Source organism: Odontesthes bonariensis, chromosome 10, assembly GCF_027942865.1.
Source record: "Odontesthes bonariensis isolate fOdoBon6 chromosome 10, fOdoBon6.hap1, whole genome shotgun sequence".
Lineage (NCBI taxonomy): Eukaryota > Metazoa > Chordata > Actinopteri > Atheriniformes > Atherinopsidae > Odontesthes > Odontesthes bonariensis.
Genome location: NC_134515.1, coordinates 15,073,095 through 15,096,920, shown reverse-complemented (window position 1 = coordinate 15,096,920; position 23,826 = coordinate 15,073,095). Strand labels below are relative to the sequence as shown.

The 23,826-nt window shown below is 38.8% G+C and overlaps 1 protein-coding gene across 2 annotated transcripts; it reads left to right on the top strand.

Moving 5' to 3' along the window:
* The first annotated feature begins 478 nt into the window (after positions 1-478).
* tp73 (tumor protein p73) lies at positions 479-23,826 on the top strand. Of its 2 annotated transcripts, XM_075476435.1 has the most exons (13): positions 479-558; positions 1,075-1,225; positions 6,264-6,512; positions 16,322-16,508; positions 16,614-16,729; positions 17,268-17,377; positions 17,715-17,857; positions 18,030-18,118; positions 18,341-18,468; positions 19,317-19,471; positions 19,625-19,757; positions 21,443-21,536; positions 21,847-23,826. In XM_075476435.1, exons 1-13 carry the CDS (start codon positions 500-502, stop codon positions 22,246-22,248), a joined length of 2,016 nt encoding a protein of 671 aa, XP_075332550.1. In that variant the 5' UTR covers positions 479-499; the 3' UTR covers positions 22,249-23,826. The 2 variants fall into 2 exon arrangements, with proteins under 2 accessions (XP_075332550.1, XP_075332549.1); XM_075476434.1 differs by lacking the exons at positions 479-558; positions 1,075-1,225 and adding an exon at positions 5,262-5,414.

The following is a 23,826-nucleotide window of genomic DNA, read 5'->3' as shown; positions in this document are numbered from 1 at the left end:
GCAGCACCAAATCTTTCTATTTGTTTTAGTAACGCAATGGCGGCTGGGCAGTGAGCACATCTTAGATTGTAAAGGAGAAGTTATTCTGAGAGAGAGGAGGACGATGTGATGATCAGACTTTGAGGAGGAGAAGCTTCCCGTGGGAATGAGATGGCAATGACTGAGGCAGGTCCGGGCATGCTCGGGCCCCCTGGTACCTTGTGCCACCTCGCTGAGACATGAGTGTGATCACACCTGGATGAATTTGTGTGTGTCTGTGTGTGTGTTTTGGACTTCTTCTTTCCATTTAAAATGACCATGAAAGTGTAGTTTGTTTGGACTTTTGAACGTCAAATGATTGTCATTCATTTTCATTATTTTTTTTTGATTCGTGCATTTTAAATAATGTTCATTTGAAATGTTTAAGCTTAATAAACTGAAAAAGCAATCTCTGTGTGCATGCTTGTGTTGGTGTGTGTCCTGCAGAGTGATCTGCCCCTCAGACTACCCGTCCTCTAAGATGTCCCAGTCCACTGTTGCTGAGGAAGGAGGGACCTTTGAGCACCTGTGGAGCTCCCTGTAAGTGTCAACAACACCTGCTGATTAATTTACTCTCCATCCTGTTTTGCAGATTGCTTCATAGTTTTATGAAAAATGTGAACCATTTCAGACATTAAATGTAATGCACATATCAATTGGTCATCACCTAATGACTATTTCAAAAGCAAATTGGGATTATGTTTAAACTAAAACGAGAGGAAAGAAAAGCAAATGTCTGTTTATCCTGCTAATCATATTAAGCTCCTCTTGATGCATGTATTTGATCGATTATGCACAGAAAAACCTCTTTTTTAGCTCTTTTTTAGTGATGATAAACAAAGGTTTCTCCTTTTGGATTAAGCTAATCTTCCTCTCATAAAACTGTGCTAAAATATCATTCCTATTATTATCGTAACTATGCCAATGACTACAGTCTTTTCTTCCTTTGTCGATGCACATCAGTCTCTCTGTTATATGACACAAAGCTACGCATCGGCTACGATTTTTCAGCTTTGTCTTTGTTTAGCTTGCATTTCTGATACTTTGTGGTTACAGGGAGCCAGACAGCACCTATTTTGAGCTCCCCCCAAACAGCCACCCAGGTGAGCACTCGATGCCCTCGACCAGCACCCCGGGGAATCACCGCAACTCTGCAGAGGTCTCTATGGATGTCTACCACATGAGAGACATGAACGACAATGTAATGGTAGGAACGTGAGCTCATGTTACATGCTGTGGTCATTTTTTTCCTCTTTACTTGAGATTCTGTAAGTGATTGTTTTTTTATCTGAAAGCTTTTTCTTCTCCGTGTCAGAACTTATAGTTGCTTTGTGAGCCTCTATTAATTTACCCCTTTTTGGTTGTTGTATTATTTCTTTGCTTTTTCCCTCCGGCGCTGATGAGATTCCCTCCTATATCATTTCCCTCTCCTCTGCAGCTTTTTCCCTCTCTGTCTCTCTGCTGAGTGGCCTGTTGGGACAGTGGGATGGTTTGTGTGTATGCATGTGTGTGTCGGGGGTGAGCTCATGAAATCCCAAGCCAGGACCCCTCGCTGCTCCAATTTAGAGCCATCTGTAGGCTAGAGTGTGCCTGTGTGTGTGTGTGCATTAACAAGCATGCACATATGTTTTTGCAGGTGAACGTATAGATTGCACCTGCCGAACGTCACATTCTCAGAGACAGAAAGAACGTTTTTGTGAATAAAGGAGGTGCATTGATGTGCATGGCTCTTCTTGTGCACTTGGTGTATCCATCCTTGCCTCTAATATATGATGTTAGAAGTCTCTAGCAACCAAACCCCTGTTTCCTTCCCTTTCCAATCTCAAATATTGGTCAAATCTAATCTGTAATGGGCAAGCCTGGGCCTGCCCAGCTTGTTAATGAATAGTCATGACAGAAAAGGAAAGGGGCGGAGCCAATATTTGTTGTTAGATGCAGGGCAAGTACAGAAGGCCCAGTCAAGGAAGGGAAACAAGTGGAGACCAGAGGCAAGGCATTTCCCTCTCTCCATCATGTCCTGCTCCACAGAAGAGTCACCCGGCCTTGCAAAACCTTCCTGTTTAAGTTACATTTGACAAGTCCTAAGAGAGCCGAGGCACAGAAGCATCGTAGAAAAACATCTAATTTTTCAGGAGCCTTAAGATGCTGTGTGATGTGGTAAGTGGACACAAGTTTTTTTTGTCGTCTGGCAAAGTTATGACAAATTTAAGTTTGCACATTGTGTTATGCTGTTCTTCTCCTGGAGTACTTTGCATCATTTGGTTGCAACAGGGACAAACAGCTCTGGTAGGCTTCCTCTTATCATATAACTGAAAATCTAAAAGATGAAAAACTTCATCTCACTATTCGAATGACTCAGAGTGCTGCATGCATTTGCAAGCATTGCTTCTTCAATTAAACTTGTAAAAAGAAGCATTGATTTGTATTGTTGTACAATGGGACTGGTCTCTATCCATATTACTTTAACAAGTTGAAATTAAATAGAAATTTGGATGTTAAAGCAGAAACAGGCCCGTTTTAACCCTACTTTAACCGTATCTTTTTTTTTTTCCAGATGTAAAATCACTGAGTTTGTAAGAATTAAATGTGATTTCACCTTTTTACCTATGTATTCTACAGATGAGCGATAAAGTCAATGGTATATATTTTTCTTGCAGTTTGCTATTTATCCCCAATAGGGGGCAACCTTCCTGCACACAACTCCATATTTACCTCCCCTCATCCTCACCTGTCTTTGGCATAGCTGACATCCTTCAGATGTGCCATATATTTATGCAACCCAACTGAATTTGGGTCTGCATGCTTCCTTTTTTTAACCAAAGCCACATGACGAATGGGAGTTTTTCTTGTGAATTGTTTTAAAAGTGGTCGTGATGTTTGACATCACTTTGGAGTTGAATTGTAATAAGTGGTTATAAAAACAGGCCATTAGAAGGGTGATGCTCCCTTCATCCCCAGCCTATCGTGTTTCACTCATCTTGACAAGTGAAGGTTTCTGCAGCGGGCTTATCTACTGCTCCAAATGTTTTGAGCCTTTAAGCTTGGCTGTGAGTGGCAGCAACCAGGATGACTGCCCATAGGGGACGTGACATGATGCTAGGGTGGGAAACATGTACACACACATGGAGACACACATTTGCTCACTCTGAGGCAGGGAAGGTTTTAGCTCTGTTTCAACTTGTTGAGGATTGAGTTCAGGTATTAAGACCAAGCACACCTGTGAGTGCATGAGTGTGTGACAATGTGAGTATGTGAAGTGTTTTCTGTTGTTGGCACACACACCTGGGCTTCTTTTGGTCCTATAAAGCCCCTTTGAAAATACCTGTTAGAGGAAGACTTCAAAGGTTGTAAACAGTGAGATGTTGGAGGGAAATCAAAATTTCGAACATCAGCACATATCAGCTGAGATACTGATTGGCGTGAGCACATTTTAATCTCAGCTGTGGCTGATCATTCCTATTTCCTACAGCCACACATGAGACTCCATAAGCTTGAAATGCACAATTTCAGAGGGAATTGTTGCCTGTATGTCTCAAAAGTAAACAGTTGATAATCTGTTTGGTATGAACTGTTCTGAACAAAGCACTATCTGACGCGCCGTGCTGCACATAACTCAGTTAGAGTCAATCTATGGATCCAAACATTACCGCGTGTATGCAACTTCTTTTCAAAGCTGCATAGATTGCAAATAGTCTAAGACGTGGACCTTTGCTTTAAACCTCTGAACATAGTGTGGAAACAGAGGTTTCACATATCAGTTTCTGGCATAAGTCATTTTTGTTTTTGTAGTTCTCAGCATCAGAGAATTTGATGAGGAGCTGAGATGAGGCGTTGCTGTACACTGATAGGGATTCAAAGTCAAAATTTTATGCTGCCAGACTCAGGTCACTCCATCATTTCCAGGTTCAACTATACTGAAGCCCGTCAATATCTGTTATATTTTTTGTTGGTGTTTCTGTTGTTCGTTGTGTTCTCGTTGCCAACTGACTAATCAAAGTGGCAGTGATGTAAGGGGTATTCAGACCCTTTACAAATGTAAAGGGAACAATGTAAATGATTTGTATTCAAGTCTACAGATTCATATTAGTACTAATATCAGTTTGTTAGATTGATATTAATAGATTTGTGTGTATGTATGTGTGTGTGATTTGGTAAAATAGTCGTGAATCAACTCATGTTGCATCAGAGAGCACAAAGTCCTCATTTGGTTTCATCAGTTCAATCAGTTTTCTGGGTTTTGACAATATATTGGATCATTGGACAGTGTACAGAAATACAACCAAGTGAGAATTTTAGGTGAAAATCCACCTGGTCATCAGAGAATAATATTACGATTTTACATTTTCATCAACTACAAAAATGTGTAAGCTCAGCGTTTATCAAAGTGGGATTCGTGCAGTATAATCTCAGAGTTTCTAAGCCAGAAGAGTGTGGTGTGTCTCCCACTTCATCGTGTCATGACACTGAACACTAAACACTGCCTTTTGGTCCCTGGTACAAGTAAATCAAGATGGTACTTAACTAAAGTATTTGAATAAGTGCACTTATTCATCCTTGAGATTAATTTTACTTTAAATTGAGAAGGAATTTTCAAAGCCTTATTATTGCTCTCCGACAAAGTGTGAGAAAATCAGAATATTGAAAAACTGGAATAACCGAGGCTAAACATTAATGTCTTCATTCACACAAAATGACATCAATCATTTTCAAGTTCACTTTTATTGCTGTTTGTTTTTAGGGTGTTTCCTTTTTAACTAAACACGCATTTAAGAAAATATTTCTTCAGATTAGGCCTAAAACATGCAGGTAGTTTCCAATCTAATAAAATATATTTCCATAGAACTGACACTAATTTATACTCTGAGGCTCACAAAATTTTCAAGTCTTTGTTTCTAAAAACATTGAACCCTAACCCACTGCCTATTTAATGTATTGATATACAACAGAGCATGATGGGAGATCTGACCTTTGAACTAATTTTCTTTCATGTGTGTTACTTCTTGCCTTTCTTCTTCTCTTTCTCTAGCTCGCTCTCTCTGTCAGACCAGACAGTGTTTACTTAGTGTAGGCCTTCACAAGGTGTTTTGGAGCGTGTGTGTACATGTGCCCCGGCATTGCCGTCTATGTCCGGGCATGCCGTAATTAGAATGCCGTACCATTTTTTGGGTTCCCATCCCTCTTTCCTTCTCTGCTTCTCTCTCTCCCCACCAGTCCTCACCCTTTTCCCTGTCCTGGCAGCACGTGTGTCTGTGTGTGTGTAGTACTGTATGTCTACTGATGCACACCTTGCTTAACTCCGTGGTTAGGCTATGCTTTGTTGTGTTTGGACATTTGACTGACTGAAGGTTTGACAAATGAGGTTGATGCACTAGAGGATGTACTACGTGAAAAAGAAGGTAAAGACTTTTTTGGTTGCTTGCTGGGTTATTGTACGGTTTGTAACATAATGGCTGATGCCGTGTCAAATTCTTGACTCGTGCACAGTGGAGGCTGCAGAGGTTAATTTTGAAATACATTTTTACAATAACAATCTAGATATTTCTTTTCTACTTCCTTTTTTTTTTTTAGCTGAAATTGAATCAGCTTTTGTAACATTTTTAGGATATTGGATTCAGTGTTGTTGAAGAAAAAGTGACTTAATGTTCATGAGAGAAGGTGGACTCTGGCCTTTTGTATTATCTGATTGTTCTGTTTTGTTTATGAAATGCAACAGGAATTCAAGAAATAAGCTTTTCTTCAGTTTTCTACAGTTGAATTTGTGTCTAACTGTCTATGCAAGCAGTAGAAAATGTCAGTCCTCATTGCATCAAGTCTTCACTCCTCACAAACTGACCAGAGAAGAAAAATGGGGAATGGCAGGCAATTAGGCAGAACGCACATTATGTCCATGTTTTACAAGCTGCCTCATACAGCCCCAAGGAAACTACTGGTGGTACCCCGCTACAGCTGCCATTCACTTACACTCACTCATTCACACACTAACGCACACTTTGTGTGAGTATTGTGTTGATTGTCTTTCTCATGTGTAAATGATAAAAAAAAGTGCCCTGCATTCTTCATGGACACTTTGCTGGAAATTTACACATGCATCGTCACACACATAGTACACACAAGTCTCCCTTCCCATTGTAATCCGACCTTCCTTAAGCCTCCAAGCCCCTGTCTCTCTACCTGTGTCCTCCCTCTGTCTTTCTGCTCCCTCCCTCTTTGTCTGCTTCATTTTCTTCCACTTCATTTCTCCCCAGTCCCAGTACAACTTGCTGAGCAGCAGCATGGAGAGCCTGGGGAGCCGTGCGACGTCCGCCAGCCCCTACAGCTCCGAGAACGCCTCTTCATCAGCCGTGCCCACCCCTTCACCCTACTCCCAGCCCAACTCCACCTTTGAGGGCCTGTCGCCTGCCCCAGCAATCCCCTCCAACACCGACTACCCCGGGCCACACAACTTCCAGGTGTCCTTCCAGCAGTCCAGCACTGCCAAGTCCGCCACATGGACCGTGAGTACTCACACTTTTGTGGCCTTGATGAGCAGCAACTGTGTCTGTACATGCAAGTAGATTCTCTCTTTCTGTCTCTCTGTCTACTTTGCACGAGCAGAAGTTTTCACACAAATTCTGGTTCAAGTTCTCACACACTCATTCAAGCCAGCACATGTGCAGGCGTGCTGTGTACAGGCGAAAGTAGAGAATGATTCAGTGAATGATCTTATCCTCTACTCACCTCATTAAATCTGTGTAATGAATACAACAGAGTAAGATGTAAAGCTATTGTTGTCTGAAATGACTTAAACTATTATTCTGTTCTTCATATACCTGTTGAAAAGGTATAATATCAGTCGTGGAAAAAATATGATATAGTTTCGTAAATTAAATATATTCATTTATGTCCACAAAAACAATTTCTGCAGTTTTATCGTCTTACTCAACAAAGTATAGCATTGATAGAATAACAGTCTCAAAGCATTTAGTCAAATAGTCACATTGTGACTGTTATTTCACACATAATAAGCCACAGAATCAGCCTTTGGAGTTTGGAGGGCATGACTGATGGCGCTACACAACCATCTGTCAAATTCTGTCCTGACCATGGTGTCCCCAACTAACTTTACATTAAAAGGTCTTTTTTCTTTTTCCTTAAGCTTTTACCCACTTTTTAATTGTTGTTTTACACAGAGAAAACTACTTGGTTAAGATTAGAGATTAAAGCCCAGATGGTTCAAATTTGGTATTCAAAATGACATGTTTATAAGGGTTAGGTATTGCAGTGTACTTGGTTAAGGTAAGGTTAGGTATTGCATGTATTGCATCATAATATCCTTTTCCTGGATTACTAGCTGCTGTGTCCTGCCCCTTCGGCTAAAATCACAGTTTGTGACACACGGAGCAAATGTCCTATTCAAATGCAGTACTTTGATAATCTGAATGTAAATATCATACATGCAACGTTTTGAAAAAAAAAAAAAAAACTGCAGCTGGAAAGGAAGCATGACTCAGAAGAACCTGACATATGGACATATACATGGGAAGCGTAAACAACTATCGTATGAGGTGATGGTGGTGAGAGACAGGTGAAATGGGAGCTGTGTAATTTGTCATGACCCGATGAGAAGTCTCCTGCTGGATAGGTGTCACCTCCGACTGTCACACAGTTGACCTCTCTGAAACAAGAGAAACAAGAGACAAACTGCCCTTCCTTTGCTCTGTGTGTGTGTGTTAATATGTCTGTGTGCGTTGAGGCCTGAGAGTGTGACTGTGTGTATGATTGAGGTCCTCGCAGGCTGTGTTTGCTTGAAGTAACCATGCGTGGTGGGCTCCTTTACTTAGTCCTCAGTGGTGTAAAAAGATCCCCCTCTGGACATTAGAGTGGTGGTCTTTGACCTGTTGCTTTTCTTTCCCTGTCTCTTTCTTCCTCCTGGTCTTAGCACACACTCATGACTGTCACCTCTGGCGCCTAAAGTTTCTCCCTATCCTCTCCTAAAATATGTCTATCATCTCCTTTGTCTTCCTCACATCTTCTTAGATCGTCCTCACAGCTGCACTTCATCAACAGAATTAAAAGAAAGCTCGGTCAGAAACATTTGTGAATGAAGTATCACTGCAATGAACCAAGGGTAGATTCCTCCGTTGAAGTCGTTTAAACGGCGGCAGAAAAAAAGCTTTTTTTAGTATTTAAAATTTAGCTAATACTTCACACTTTACTTTGCAGTAAATAGATACAGGCCCAAGTAGCAGCTGGACACTGATAGTGCCCTTCTTCTATTGAACTACTCATTGGACTGTATTTAAACTAAGGAACACCACAGAAATATACTGCTTATAATACAAAGTAAAGCCAACTCAGTTGCCATTGTGACTGAACCTTGTAGAAAATAAGCCATAAGTGCTGTTCCTTATGTTACATTAGTCTAGACAGCCGCTCTTGTTATATCATAGACTCATACTGGTAGAAGACGGGCCATATTTTTACATTGTCCTAACGTTCTCAATGAATTATTAAATGCTTTGAAATCAGGTCTTCATTTAGTTTACATTTTCTCTGCCAATCACTATGGTGTAATATGAGCAAATCATAAAGATAAAAACAATTTTATAAAATGTTATTAGCAATACATTGATGTAACTTTTACCAACTTTTAACATTTTAGTTGGTTGAAAAGATGCAGAAAAGAGGTCTTTAATTATGAGAACATACATTACCCAATTTTCAACTAGAAATGAGTGCTCTTCTCTCCTGAAATATGGCATAGACCTGTTTTTACTTGCCTGGTTTAATATGAAAATTAGTACCTTGCCATGCCAATTTAACCTTCCTTATTTGCTACATTCCTTCTGATGTCCCATAATTCCACAAATTGGAATGCTCCCCACTGAGTCATGAATAAAATGTATCAAATAAAAATGGGCCTGATAATACAATTTTGAATCTAAATGATAGTACAATCTTTGTCCAAGAAAACTAACTCTTCTAATTGGCTTTGATTTGTATCAGTTTGATTAAAAAAAAAAAAAAGAAATCAATATTTCATCATTAGAGAGGAAATTAATGTTTTACCTGCACGACTAACAGTTTTGTGTTACCACTTTAAGATAAGTAACAAAGGAGGGTTTAACTGGCACACAACTTAAGATATTGATGATGATGATGATGATGATGATGATGATGATGCAGCAGAAAAGGATTGTGAGGAAAGCTGTGATTATTTGGATGCCTCTACAGTCATTAAACAGAGGGTGTTAGAAAGAGGGAGAGACCAGGTGAAAACTTGCACGTTCTATGGCGTTCACTGTCATGCTTTCTTTCATCTAGCAAAGTGAATAGAAGGTGTGAATAAACGCTGACGGTGTTACTTTCAAAGTCAGTGGCAAAATACTTCATAGGAGCTTTAATCGGGCTGATGAAATATAGATATATATATATATATAAATATAGATTATGGTTTATGAATGAATATGTTTCTACTAATGAAAGGGGGTGGGGGTGTTCCAGAATTGGAACTTTGTATGATGATTTGTGTGTTTCCTTTAAGCTTCCTTGAAAAATAAGACTGCAAGGTGGATGAGACTGATTCACCTTGTCTGAATGTAGTTGACGGTCTCTTGGTTTTTTGCTTATTTCTTGTAGCCTCAGGCAGTGGAGAATGCCAAATACCATAGGGGCATATTGTCTATAATCAGCCTCCTAACTTCCCACCATTGTGCTTCCCACTAAGAGCTGGTGTCATGCATTGCTTAGGAAGATTACACAGATAGCTAGCTGTTGCTTGATGCAATAGGTAGCGCATTAAATCCCCTTTTCTCAAGTTTCAGCAGCAGGGCTGATCAAAGGTTAGGTTTGTGGCTGTGACCATGTCAGTCTGCATGTGATTCATCATTCAAAATGAGAACAGAAGACACAATCCTTTTTTCTCATCTTTCATAATGTTTCAACATACAGTAAATCCACCCAAGCCCATCCTAAGCTAGTCTAGTAATCCCACCTTGTCTCGTCAAGACACCAAGCATTAGTGATAATAGCTCTGAAACTCAGTCTCTCTCTTGCTCCTTAAAAATGATGTCTTGGCTTGGATGCAGACAAGCGTCACCCGGGCTGGAAATGAGATCTACAGTAACACCTCAGCACTGTCAAATAATAAGACCTCTTTCCATACACTCCGACTCAGTGTGTGTGAGTGTGTGTGCTCTTTTCGCGTCGGGAGTGGAAGGGGGGGGGGGGGGGGTGATGGCTGGGGATGCAAGCTCCAGCATGCACTGCACAGCGGCTTGTAAGAAGCTGCTCTTCCCAGCTATTAGCGTCTCCCCGTTAGAACACAGGTCCCAACATGTCCCACACAATGCATCCTTCCCTTCCTTTCCCAATGCATCATCCACAGCCACATCACCAATGGTCTCCTTGTCAAAGATGGAATCTGGGAAAACTCAATAGATGAGAGAGTTTTCACAGGTTTTTGATTTCTCAAATGTGTTTTATCAATGAGAACACACAAGAAAAACATAGGAATTTATGAAGTTTGATTTGACCATAGCTTTAACTTATTTAATCCCTGTTCAACAATGTCCAATTAACCTCGATTTCGCAGTGTGTGATATAACACATTATATAATACAGTGTATTTTATGATGTCTCATAGACTGACCTTTTACAATCTCCATTAATTTCATATCTCAAGGTGCTCACGACCCTCTACGTCAACACATAATCACTGTGAAGTGGATGGAGGGTATGTGAGACAAAATGTCAAAAATCTCAAGTTTTAACATTTATTATTAATATATAGAATAAATAATCCTCGTGGGATATTCTTTAGTTTTCTGTACTGGTTTGAATCCAGTATAATTATAGAGTGTGTAGAAGGCAAGCTTATGGATAAGTACGGCTTTCACACTGTATGTCAGCTCTTTGTATGTATGAATGTGCATAAACATATTTGATATTTGTTAACCGAATTTGCAGCAGGCAAGCCCCTGCTTGTGTTTATGGAGGATGGCCTGGCAATTATCACCTTGTCTGCAGGGGCCTGTCCTGACCTGTCTCTACTGGTCCTCCATCCAGAGGCATGGATAGATGCATCTAACAGTGGTACTGGTTCTAAAAGTGACCACATATCTATTCAAAACATTATGCAGTGCTTTTGTAAATTTTAGATCATATACAAACATTATGGATCAGTTTCTGGATGTGCACAGTCGTGTATTTCATAACTCAGTTTGCACTGCAGTTACTGCAGTAGAACAAAGAGTGTCTAATGATGCCAAGAAGTCAAGCATGTACTATATGTTAGGAATTAAGTCCAAGTAAAGTAGAATTGAAAATGTGTGATGAAACTGTTTCGTCACAGAAAAATGTGTTGCAAGATTATACAGATAGCCAGATCTGCCAGTAAATGTGTGACAGGTAAGTTTGCCACATGTTCCAAATGCAGCACTTACCACTAAAATTTTGAGATTGCGGTATACTTTTACGCTGTTGTTTTGCATCGGGCAGCATTAACATCACATGAATGAAACTGCAACCAATAAGTATTAAAACGTGTAACCCGTAATGATAATGTGCTCCTTTCTAACCTTGTGCTTTTAACATATAGCCCTAACCATGTGCATTAGTTCTGACCCCAACCCTGTGCTTTTAACTCCTAACTTCAACCATTCCTGGACAAGAGTGCAGCAGAAACATTAAAGGCTGTAGAAAACATTGTAGGCCTACAGGACAAGTCTCAAGCTAGCCATCTCTTGCATGAGAGTCAACAGAGAGACACCATCTTTCTCCTCTGTCCTATAAGTGATCAATTCAACAGTGTGAAACATGTGTACATTGTTATATAGAAAGACTTTGCAAGCAAATGATGTTACAGCATCATGTATGTTGAAGCTGCAATGTTTTGTGTCCTCTTAACAACCATAGCATGAGACCATTTGTTCCTTCAATCCACCAAGCAGAAATCTGATGTTCTGGGATGACATGTAGCCCCTTCAACATCTGCTCTGTTTAAAATTTTCAGTGAATCAATCCAGTTCTTTATCTCACTATTCCTCTCCAATTTAAACAGGGTGGTCAAGTTATGAAGGCAAAACAGTTAGCTAACTACTTGTCAGATGCAAGGCTAGGTAGCATGGTTGACAAGTTTGCAGCTAATGTGTTGAAGTTACTTGATTCCTAACATAGAGATGTTAGGGGTAGGGTCGGCTTTTTCCCACCTTAAATGCTCACTACACCAGTCAGGACCAGCCCTAAAAATCCTGAACAGTCAAACAGTGCAGTTCAACATAGTTCTCAGTCTCTTAACTTGTTTTAAACACCACTTTTCTAACATGTAGAATGTGTTTCCATGCAAACCTCTGAATTTGCTTTGCTCAGACTTTGAAGAGCGTTAGCACATCACTGCCTGCTTTAGACTCTGTTGATAATGGGTGGCAGTCAACGAAGCTCAGTCGTGAAGAGGAAAGTGTATCCTTCGGAAACTCGTTTATACTTTCAGCAAGAACACAGTTATAGTTTGATTTCACCTAAACTGTCAGCAAATTTCACTGAATTAGTGAGTGTAAAGTTAGGCGGTCGGCCAAGGTTTGCGGCCAGGAGGTTGTGGGTAATTGCTTTTTCGATATTCAGTTCCCTTTGGCCGGTCACCTTAAAGATTTTTCCAACTCGTAGCTTTGTTCTCACGCCAGCCTTCTCTCTGTTCTGAAACATAGCCCAACTCATTATTCACTCAGAATATCTTGTCTGTACAAGAAGATACATATCAGATACTGCAGATCTTTTATCAATGGTTCCCCTTTGACCGCAACACACAGAGCTGAGCTCATAGTTTGTAAGTGCATTTATGTGCATTCTGCAGGTGAGCACAATGCTCTGGACATCTAACCAAACATGAGGTGTAATAATGTTTCAGAATGTTTTTTCTTTCTTAAATGTGTTATTCTCAGTATTATAAGACTGTAGAGGAAAACAAATTTCAAATAATTTAAAACAACAAAGAGATGCTGCTCAATGTCAGTTTTAAGCACCTTTTTTACACAATATATGAGTGGAATAAAGATAAATATGTAAATTTAAGAAATAGTTTAAGAAAGATAAATTATTTAACCATTGATAAATGTTATTGACCTGCAGAAAAAGCAGTTTTTGTATTTTTTCAAATTTGGACTATGAATGAACTCCTCTTGTTGCCCTTGCAGGTTCTCTATTATCATTCAAGTCAAGTAAAGCACAATATAGAGTATAACATAGTTAGTGAACTGTTTTCTACACGCTCAATTAATCCACCACCATAACCCGATATCAGTAACTCCAGTGATACTTCTTATAGCAGTATTATATAAGATTTTCTATATTTCTCTTGTGAGACGGTAAAGAAGATCATGCTCTGTTGTGACCCTGTCAGAAAGCAAATCAGTGGATTAGTTCTCATATTGTGATTGCTGCAACGTGAAAAGTCCCCAGGTCAGTAAATAAGACATCTGTCTGGCTGCTTTTGGAAAATAATTTATTCATGGTATCGACTGGCTGTTGAGACTTGTTAGGGAAAGTAAAGTGGGAACAGGTAACGGTGTGCACAGGTATTTCCACTGCCCTAAAGGGAAATGTTCATGACTAAGCACATGTGTGCACAGTGTGGGAGTTTGCTCCATGTGTGTGTGTGTGGTTGTTAGAGGCTTAGTAATTGTTTCAAAACAAGTAATCCTCGCAGTTGTGATAGGACTGACTCTTTCCCAGTCATCATTGGTCCAGAAGCAAATCAGTGTCTGAATTGTTAATGGAAAATTTAAAAGAAACTATGACACTATCCACAAAGATTAGTGAGTATTCTAAACTTATAATTATTCCAGTGCATATTTTTCAGTTCCAAACCAATACTTAAACGATTATTGGTCCTAGTTGATATGTAACACCAGTGGGGGTGTTCCCTGAAGAGATTAACAGCTTCAGCTTCTTTACTCCAGGTAAAATAGGCTAAAAACACAATTCCACCATTACTGAAAAGTCCAAATTTATTTAAAAAATGCTGTTAAAACTTATGCAACACTCTTGAAATAACTAAACTTTTGAGGTGTTAACACTGAACAGAAAATCCTTTTGCTCTGAATAGTAAATAATGTTGTAGAAAAAAAAATGCATGTAGAAAAAAAAAGGCACAAATTGGATTGCTGGACCATCATGTGTGTTCGTGACACACTTTGGAACCGAGTCACATGAAAGTGGAGAAGAGGTGCTTTCCTGGGCTGCTATTAGGGTTGAGAAATTTGGAGCTTTGTAGGCTGAAGATGAACTGAAGATCAACTCCAAAACCTGCTTCCAATTTTTGGGAGACATAGTCTCTTCAAACAGTTTTACATGTTGAAGTCTGCAGCATTCAAGAGGATTGTGAACTTTATGTAGGAAAATGTCCTGCAACGTCTATTAAGTAATCCACTGCCTGGGTAGCAAAAGGGCTAAACGATGACAAGGTAATGACCTGACCCTCTTTTTGACATGGCTAAAATCCTGTTTTGAAGCTGCGGGCCCCTCTGAAACGTGATTTACAGTGAAGGAAAATTACATACCACTTTCATACCAAAAGAATAAACTGAAGAGACATCTTCCAAATTAATTAAGATATGTGTGATGCGCCGTCAAGCTATGATGCATAGTTAAGGAGGTAGAGCAGAAATGTAGGTCAGAGGCCTTGCAATGGACCGACTTTAAAAAGAATGTTTAAAACTGAAACAGCAGAGGCCTTTACATGCAGACCTTTAGACCTCGATATGAGTCTAAAGGCTCAGACACTCTTCATTTTTTATATTTCAACTAAAATAATCGATTTAGTTAAACCCTTTATGAACTTCTTTCAAAATCTACATCAAAAGTTTGATGAAAAGCTAAAAAAATAAAAAAAATAAAAAATAAAAAACTCACCATGAGTAGTAGGCTAGTATTTGTAGAATTGGGGAAATACAGTCCTCCAAAAAAAAATAACAGCAGAAAATGGTCATTGCAGATGTGGTTAACAAATACGGTCAACACCAGTCTAACTCAGTTGCATAAAAACTATCTGAATTCACACCTTCACCGTGACCCTATAAAAATTTTGAAATGAAAATTATACTTTAAATGGGATTCTGCTTACTCACAGATTTAAAAAGGAGTTGGATATCTCTCCCTCTTTTTCTCAACATTTCCTGTTTCCACTATCTATGAGTGAGAAATAATCCTAAATTACCTAATCTGATATTTTTTATATGCTACGTTGCAGATCCTGAGCTGCATGTACTGTATTTCTGCCATAGGGTTTGCTGTTGCATTTTTGGTCTGGCCCATCCTAGCAAGTCTACACAGGACAGAACTCTTGTTTTTTTTCCTGGAAGGTCACAGATTGTGTTGGGACATGTTAAGGCTGCTCCATTCCTCACAATTTATTTTGATGCATCTTATTCTGGCATTTATATTAACACACACATGTCTGCAAGCACGTGCATGTGTAAATGCTTGTAAACTGAGAATATTACTGAAGGCTGGGCCTTCAGATAGATCACCAGATTTTCATTTAACCTTATAGTTACTGACTGAAAGATTTTTAAGCATCCTAAATACAACTTTTTCATTTTTGTACACTCCAAAGGTGTCATTTTTTTTCCAACTCTTTCCAACTCCAACTAATTTTCTGTTAATATTCTTCTTTTTTTTTACAGCTGGAATAAACAAAAAGAGTACAATCAATTTTGTTTTTACAACATGTCCTTTTGAACTTCCACTCTATCTCTAACATCTGCACGATTTCACTTTACTACCCACAAATTCACTCTGCTAGATGATAAGAATTTAATCATTCTAATAACACAGTAATTACCTTTACAACTCAAACCAAAATATATATTTGTCTGTTTTACTGTCCCGTTTTTTTTTCTTTCCCACATAAATAGTCGCAGCCTACGCTTTTATAATAATGATAATAATAAACTTTACTTTCACAGCAATTTTTGAAAACAAATGTTACAAAGTGCTTCAAAGTGCTTTTGTCATCATGTGATCACCCACCTCAACATTAAGTTCACTAAAAATGTCATTTTTGCCTTCAATACTGATATGTTGAAAAATGAAAAAATAACAATTCAAGACCCAATTCCAGAAAATGAAAACATATCCTTCATTTTACCACAACAGATTAGTTAACCTGTTTTGAGAATGTCTGGTGCAGAGCACACTTTCATTTCTGTCCCCTCAGCTTTGCCTTCGACTCATTCGACACTCACAAAACTTCATTTTGACATTTCCAGTTGCCATTTATGTTCAGACGACTTATTTGAAAGGCCTTGTGTGGCTCCATTTCTTCCAGTACTCTCCCTTGCTGAAGAAGCTCTACTGTCAGATTGCCAAAACCTGCCCAATCCAGATCAAGCAGGCCTCCTCTCCTCCACATGGCAGCATCATCAGAGCCATGCCAGTCTACAAAAAGGCTGAGCACGTCACAGAAGTGGTCAAACGATGCCCCAATCATGAACTAGGACGAGATTTCAATGATGGTAGGGTCCAACAAGACCACACATTTTTGGGGGTGAATTTAAGAAACAACACTGTGTTTGACTTGAATTAACCCACCCACCTGTTTTTCATCATTCTCTCCTCAGGTCAAACAGCACCTGCCAGTCACCTTATCCGAGTGGAGGGGAACAACCTCAGTCAGTATGTGGATGATCCTGTCACAGGCAGGCAGAGTGTCTTTGTGCCCTATGAAGCTCCACAGGTAGGTGGTTCATCATCTCTGTGTATTAGAGACACGCATGAAGCACTGTATTACCCAGACTGAATCCGTGACTTCAAATTGCCTGGGAAAAATTAACGATTTTCATTAAAGATGTAGATCCATGATGAATTCTATTACTAAAACTGGAATATGATATACAGACAAACTTAAGGTTTAGTATCGAGTCACCAATGCAAAAAAACTGATCACTGTGAGGAGTGGATTGTCAAGTTCATCTCAAAGAAACAGTCAAGTCGTTTCAGTAAAGAAGCTCAAAGTAGACACATCTTTAAGTAAAGCTACCAGGCATGTTCAAACAAGTGCAGGGATCATCGTGTCTGTGATTGCACTTGAGGAGGGTAATGAAAGGCATAAATGACTCTTCTCACATCAAAGTGGATTGTAACACTTCCCTCTGGTGGTGAATTGGTGTTTGGAAAGAAATTGCTTGAGCAGTGAACATGCTGAAATTCTTTGATGAGCATTGGAGAGACGAAACCAACAAAGCATACATTTTTTGCTGCTTTGTGTGTTTCAGGTTGGGACTGAGTTTACGACCATCCTTTACAATTTTATGTGCAACAGCAGCTGCGTGGGTGGCATGAACAGAAGACCCATTGTCATCATCATCACTTTGGAAACCAGAGAGTAAGTCAAAACCTCAGACACACTCCAATCAAACAAAAAGTCTTTCTTTTGACTTCAGCAAAACATTGTCAGGTTTTTGACATGTTTATTCTCACACTGCTTTCTCAGAGTTTTCAAATGTTTCAAATAGACACCAGTACATGATACAAAACAAAGTTATTTTCAAATTCAGTGGGAAGTGTAGGTTTAGATATCCTACAACCATAATGCAACAGTCACAGACTTGACCTGCCCATAACAGAAGAAAGGGACTGTAATGTTAGAGACCACTTTGTTTCTTCAAAGTGTTCCGGACAGGTCGTGTATGATACATTTCTATTCCGAATCATCTCCACAGTGGCCAAGTGTTGGGCAGAAGATCATTCGAAGGCCGGATCTGTGCATGTCCAGGCCGAGACCGCAAAGCTGATGAGGACCACTTCAGGGAACAACAGGCCCTGAATGAGAGTGTGGCCAAAAATGGCAGTGTCAACAAGCGCAGTGAGTTGAATGAAGCCAATGAATGCGCAAACATTGCTAACTAAAGAAAAGAGTTAGAGATCCAGTGACATTTTAAATGGCGGTTTAAATGGTGGATGGTTGTTGGGCGAATGAGACCGTGTGGTGCGTTTTTAAGCCTGCTTGATAATAATTCTGTTTCTGTTGTCTGCAGACTTTAAACAGAGTCCACCAAATATTCCCAGTCCAAATATTAACATAAGGAAGAGGCGGCATGGAGAAGAGGAGATTTACTATATTCCTGTAAGATATTCCTTTAACACACTTGTCACGTTACATAAAATAGTCAAATTAAAAAAGAATTTAGCTCATATACATGATGTTACCCCTGTAATGTGTCAAATTCAGTCAAGTAGCAGTATGGATGCCGTCAACAGGAGAAACAAATACTATTTTTTTTTTCAAACACTGGAAACAAAGAGTCTAACCAGCCTCAATTACTTTATGTGTTGTGTTTGTGTACAGGTTCGTGGTCGGGAGAACTTTGATCTGCTGATGAAGATTAAAGACAGTTTAGAGCTGGTGGAGCTGGTGCCACAGCCACTGGTAGAGTCCTACAGACAACAAACACAGCAGCAGCTGCTGCAGAGACCGTGAGTTACACTTACACACACACAAATATATACACACCCAGGCACAAAAACAAAAATACTTGGTTTAAGGCAAATTCACATAAATTCTGACTGAAAAAATAGATCCATAATTGACAGAGAAGACACACAAGAAAACTTAAAGTGCTAATTTTCCCTCCCCATTAATAACACCTGCAACTACAACTCAATTTCCCTTAAAAAAAATCATATATATTGGGATGCTGTGTGAGAGAGATAAGACAACATAGGATAAGAGAAATTATAAAAGAGAAATTCCAAAAAGCTACTGAAGTAATAGAGTAAAGAATAGCACACAGTACTGGAAAATATGAAAAAATTGAAAGTAAGGAAAAAAAACAAAAAGAGTATATGAATAACAGGATTATTATAAAAAATATTAAATTATTATTATATTATTAATAAAAAAAAATAATCAACTAGTATCATATTCAAAATGAGTATATGTCTAAGAAAGTCTAAAAATTCCAAGTTTCAGCATTTTGTTGTTGCATGGTGTTGCAAAGTCATGCATCTGAAGTTAATTGGTGATCAGATGAGTGTAAGTTAGCCCTCTGATGGACTGGAAGCAGAGATTGAGAAAAGATGGAGGGAAATTTCATACATTCTTTTTGCCATTTTCAATTAGATAAAGTGTAAAAATTATTTGAGGATTACTCCATTATGTGGATAGTACATAATTTAATTTTCTTACTTTTTCTAAAGTATACAGAAAAGCCCTCTCTAAAACCTTGAAACCTTAAAGTCATCAAACTGTAGAGTGTCTTTTGAACTCAGTAACATTTAGACTCTTTCCTATAACCTCTACTACCTTTTTTCCTTTTCAATAGGAACCATATAGCATCCCCCTCCTCTTACTCTCCACTGTCCAACATGAACAAGATGCATTCGCATGGAGGCCTCAATAAACCACCTTCAGTCAACCAGATGATGGGGCAGCAGCCCCAGCAACACCCAAATGCTAACCCCTCCTTAGCTCATATGGGTGAGTGTCTATAGTATGTGTGATGCAAATCAAATTTTGATTCACTAATAAAGTCTGTGTTTCAAACTCATTTTCTAATAAGCAATTATTGTACAGGTTCTTGCTGTAGCTTGGTGTTCGTTATTTGATTTGTCTGCCCTCCCTTTCTCATAGGTCCAAACATGCTCAACAGCAACCACTTGCAGGCCAACGGTGACATGAATGGTGGCCACAGCAGTCAGAATATAGTGTCTGCTTCCCACTGCAGCCCACCCCCTCCGTATAACCCTGACCCCAGCCTTGTCAGGTACCTCACCCTGCAGTGACACTCCTTCTTTATTCTCCTGTAAAAGGTCAGCAGACAATCAGATGCAGTTGTTGGGTTAATTACGAATTGGTGGCTTGTTGATGCAAAAAGAGCTTCTATGTTTGGCCATGTTCAAGTTCCCTTTTTGCCACTAAATATGTCTAAATTGAGCTGTGTTATACAGACAGTTTGATGTGATTATGGCTGCTTTGTAAAGGCTTGCAGTTATATTACAAATCTCTTTGCATCCTTAGCTGTTGCTATAATGAAGGTCTGCAGGGGAAGTTGCAGCATGGCAATATTGTATATGAACATTACAACTGAACGAGGAAAAATAAAAGTAGAGGTAAAGACCATGTTTTAGGACTAAGTTTAGTCAAAAATTTGTAAAAGTGATAACTGTGTTTGGTTAGTTTGTTCCCATAATTTGGCTACTATATAAAAAGTGTCATTTTTAATTACCTTATGTTGGCCAACAAAGACAGAATAACTGGTGTTCTTGCCAAAGCGATCCACTAGTTCCATCGAAAGTGTCCAAATCAGATGCGTTGACGCTAATGTTTTATATGAAGGGATGTGCATAAGACTGACACAACATTGTTGTACGCATGCCATCCACTGTGAGGGTGACAGAGGATTATGGGTGCTTTTAATTCATATTGATAGGTGTCATTCATTCACTTCTATTGCAAAATTGGCATTGTATGATGTATTCATTATAATAACTTGACATAAACCAACCACAGTCGTAAATATTTACAATGCTTCGTTCGTGTTTATGACAGACTTTGTGTCAGCCTGAGTATGTGCAACCTTTCAGAACAAGTATGGCCGCGTCAGCTCCCATAAAAAACAAAGCACCACCATGTGCTTTTACTTTGATAATACAACCATGCTGCTGAAGAGATGTAGACCTCCATTATGTCTGCAGGAATGAGTGTTATCAGCCCGAAAAAAACCCAAACTGTATGTCATCTACTTAGATCTAAATTCCTTCACACTGTCACTGTGTATTCAGCTACCCTTTGCAATGCACTACAGCATTTTTAAAGAAATGTTTGAGTCCAATTTAATTTAAAGCTGCTTTCTTATTTTCTTAATTTCTTTTTTTATCTATATATATTTGAAGATAATGTGTCAATGCAGTCTCTGGACTTGCTAATGTAAATTTGACATTTTTTGATACAGCAGACTTTGTCAATCCTTTTTGTTTTCTAGAATGTCATGTTCATTGAACAGCCGCATTGTACAGTCACGCTCTTTTTACGATTACTTTGTATGTTTCCAAAACTTTAACATTTCATGTATTTATAATAAAGGTTTTTTTACCAAAACAAGATTGGCCCCATGAATCATTAATATAAATGCATGTTTATGGTTATGCTTCTGCTGCATATGTCAAGATCTCTGTCTGAACACTTGATGTAAGAGGTGTGCACTAAATCTGTCGCTCGGTTTTTAGATACATTTGTAATAGTTTGAATATATAGTGAGATGTGATATAAGGGAATAGTGGGCACTAGCAAAATCAAACACTGACAATACCTATCAAGTTTACATATTATTTATTTGGCTCAAAACTATATAACTTTTTATCAGTGTTCGTGACCGTGATGTTTTTATTTTGGTCCTATTTTCAGCTTTGTTGCTGTGGTCTAAGCAGCCCTGCTTTTCTCCCCATACAGTTTTCTCACCAGTCTGGGCTGTCAGAACTTCATCGAATACTTCACCTCACAAGGTGTCCAGTCTGTCTACCATCTGCAAACTCTCTCCATGGAGGTAACCACTCTGTTGTTGCACTTAGAGTCTCAGCCCAGAAATAGTCATTGTACGATAACAAGCTTCATGTAATGGGGCGAAAAGCTGTGAAAAAGAAAAGCAAACATTTGAGAACATAAAAGGGATCCATAGAAAAATCAAAACATTTAGAAGTAAATATATATTTTTTTGGATACATCTTATTTCTGATCACAAGTCATGATGTAGAAGTGTCTTGAAAATGAGATGGTTTGTATCTAAACACAAGAGGTTGCTGTTGCTCACTTTTTTACGTTCTTACACTCCTTCAATGTCTGTGTGCCTTTACAAGGATTTAGGAGCACTGAAGATACCAGAGCAGTCCCGCATTGTCATCTGGCGTGGTCTGCAGGACATGAAACAAGGTGCTCCCCTCCAGCTTCCCACCCCTAATCACCACCATGACTATCATGGCCAGCAGCTGCTTCGTTCCAGCAGCAACATGGCAGCCACGGCAATGGCAGCTATTGGGGCTGCAGGTGGGGAACTGCAACGCCAGCGCGTAATGGAGGCTGTGCACTTTCGAGTTCGCCACACCATCACCATCCCCAACAGGTCTGGTGTTGTCGGGCCGTCAGGAATGGCAGCAGCTGCTGATGAGTGGGCTGACTTTGGTTTCGACATGCCCGACTGCAAAGTGTCCCGTAACAAGCACTCCATCAAGGAGGAATTCATGGAGAGTGATGTTCACTGAGAGCGAAGAATACTCTGACTGTTTTTATTTAAGTCAACATCATCCTATTACCCAGTGGAGAGTCTTTCAGTCTAGTCTTAGGGGTCACTGTCATACTTTAGTTCTGTGATTCTCCAAAGAATCGACTTCCATCTTAAATGTCTGATATTTTCTGTGTGGAAAGGCACTTTCCTGTGCAGTTTGAATTTTGTGCTTCCACAGTTATTCCACTAACAGTATAGAGCATAAGACACAATGCAAAAATGATGTCTCAAGTCAGTTTAGCAAATACCCCACTGATAGTAGCATCGTCAAGGCGAATCTTATCTCATGTGATCTGGACAATACTTTTTGTAACTCTGATCAGTACAGATAGATTATGTCTGGGTTCATTGTGCAATAATATGTTTTTTAACAGCATTCATTTACATGATTAGGTTCACGATGTGTATGACGTAAAAGTAGACATGTCACTGCAACCACCTTGCTAGTATAAGTTCTGTGTTTCCATTGAAAAAATATTCCCAGCTGACTTATTTATTTTTCCTTCGGTTTTCGTCACTTGTACAAATGTAGATACTGTATCTTGTAAATGTGTTGGACTAGATGTGGTTGAAAATGAGTACTTAGGTCCTAAATACTTTCTTGTTTGAAACAAATGTATAGAATTGAATAGTAAATCAAACCCATAGCTACAAGAACACAGTCACACATATTTGTAATAGTTATGATCGTGTGAAGACCTCTAGTTCAGTATGTTTTTTTTTATCATTTCATTGTTAAAATTTGTTTAATAGCCTCGGCAATGATAGTGTGCATGTTGACACGTGTTATCAAAATTTGGGTATTGCTTCCACTTTTTCATAAGTTGTAGAAAATATGGTGTTAAGTAATGTACAGAAACACACCGACAAACAGCTGAAAAACAAAATATCATAATCAGTATTATATTGTAATTGCAAGGATTTGATTAGATTTTTAAAAACTAAATTAAGAATGTCATCCCCGTTTATCAAGACACTGGGAAAGACACGTTTTGTTCTTCACTGTATATTTTGAAAACCCCTTGCAGGGCAAGGTCTTCATGTATTAATTGTAGCTATTTGTTTACCCTATCTTTCATGGCACTTGTTGCAGATATTTAATAACAACATTCCAGTTTTATTTAGATTGCCAACCAGCAAGATTAAATGTTCAGCCACAGTGTCAAATTTGTTTGTAGAGCTTGATTTTACCTGATTTGCAGCCATTTTCTTAGGTCATCTCTGATAAAGAAAACCTTGACTGTCATCCATTAACCACCAACTGGGCAGAGAACAAGCACTTTAATGCTTTAAAGATTAACTAAATTAGGGTTATCAGTATTATGCATTTCCAAGATGTAAATAGAAACGTGTTGTGTTTTAATATCCATGGTAAGTTTTTTTTTGTTTGTTTCCAATTTTTTTTTATTTTGAGTTTTTGTTACGAGATGTATGATGTAGTTGCGTATTGTTGTTTATCAATGTAATTTGTTTCCGAGGTTATTGAGTACATTGTTTAAAATTTTGCCTTCCTAAATCCCTCTCTTTATCAGATAATAAAACGAGATTAAATTTA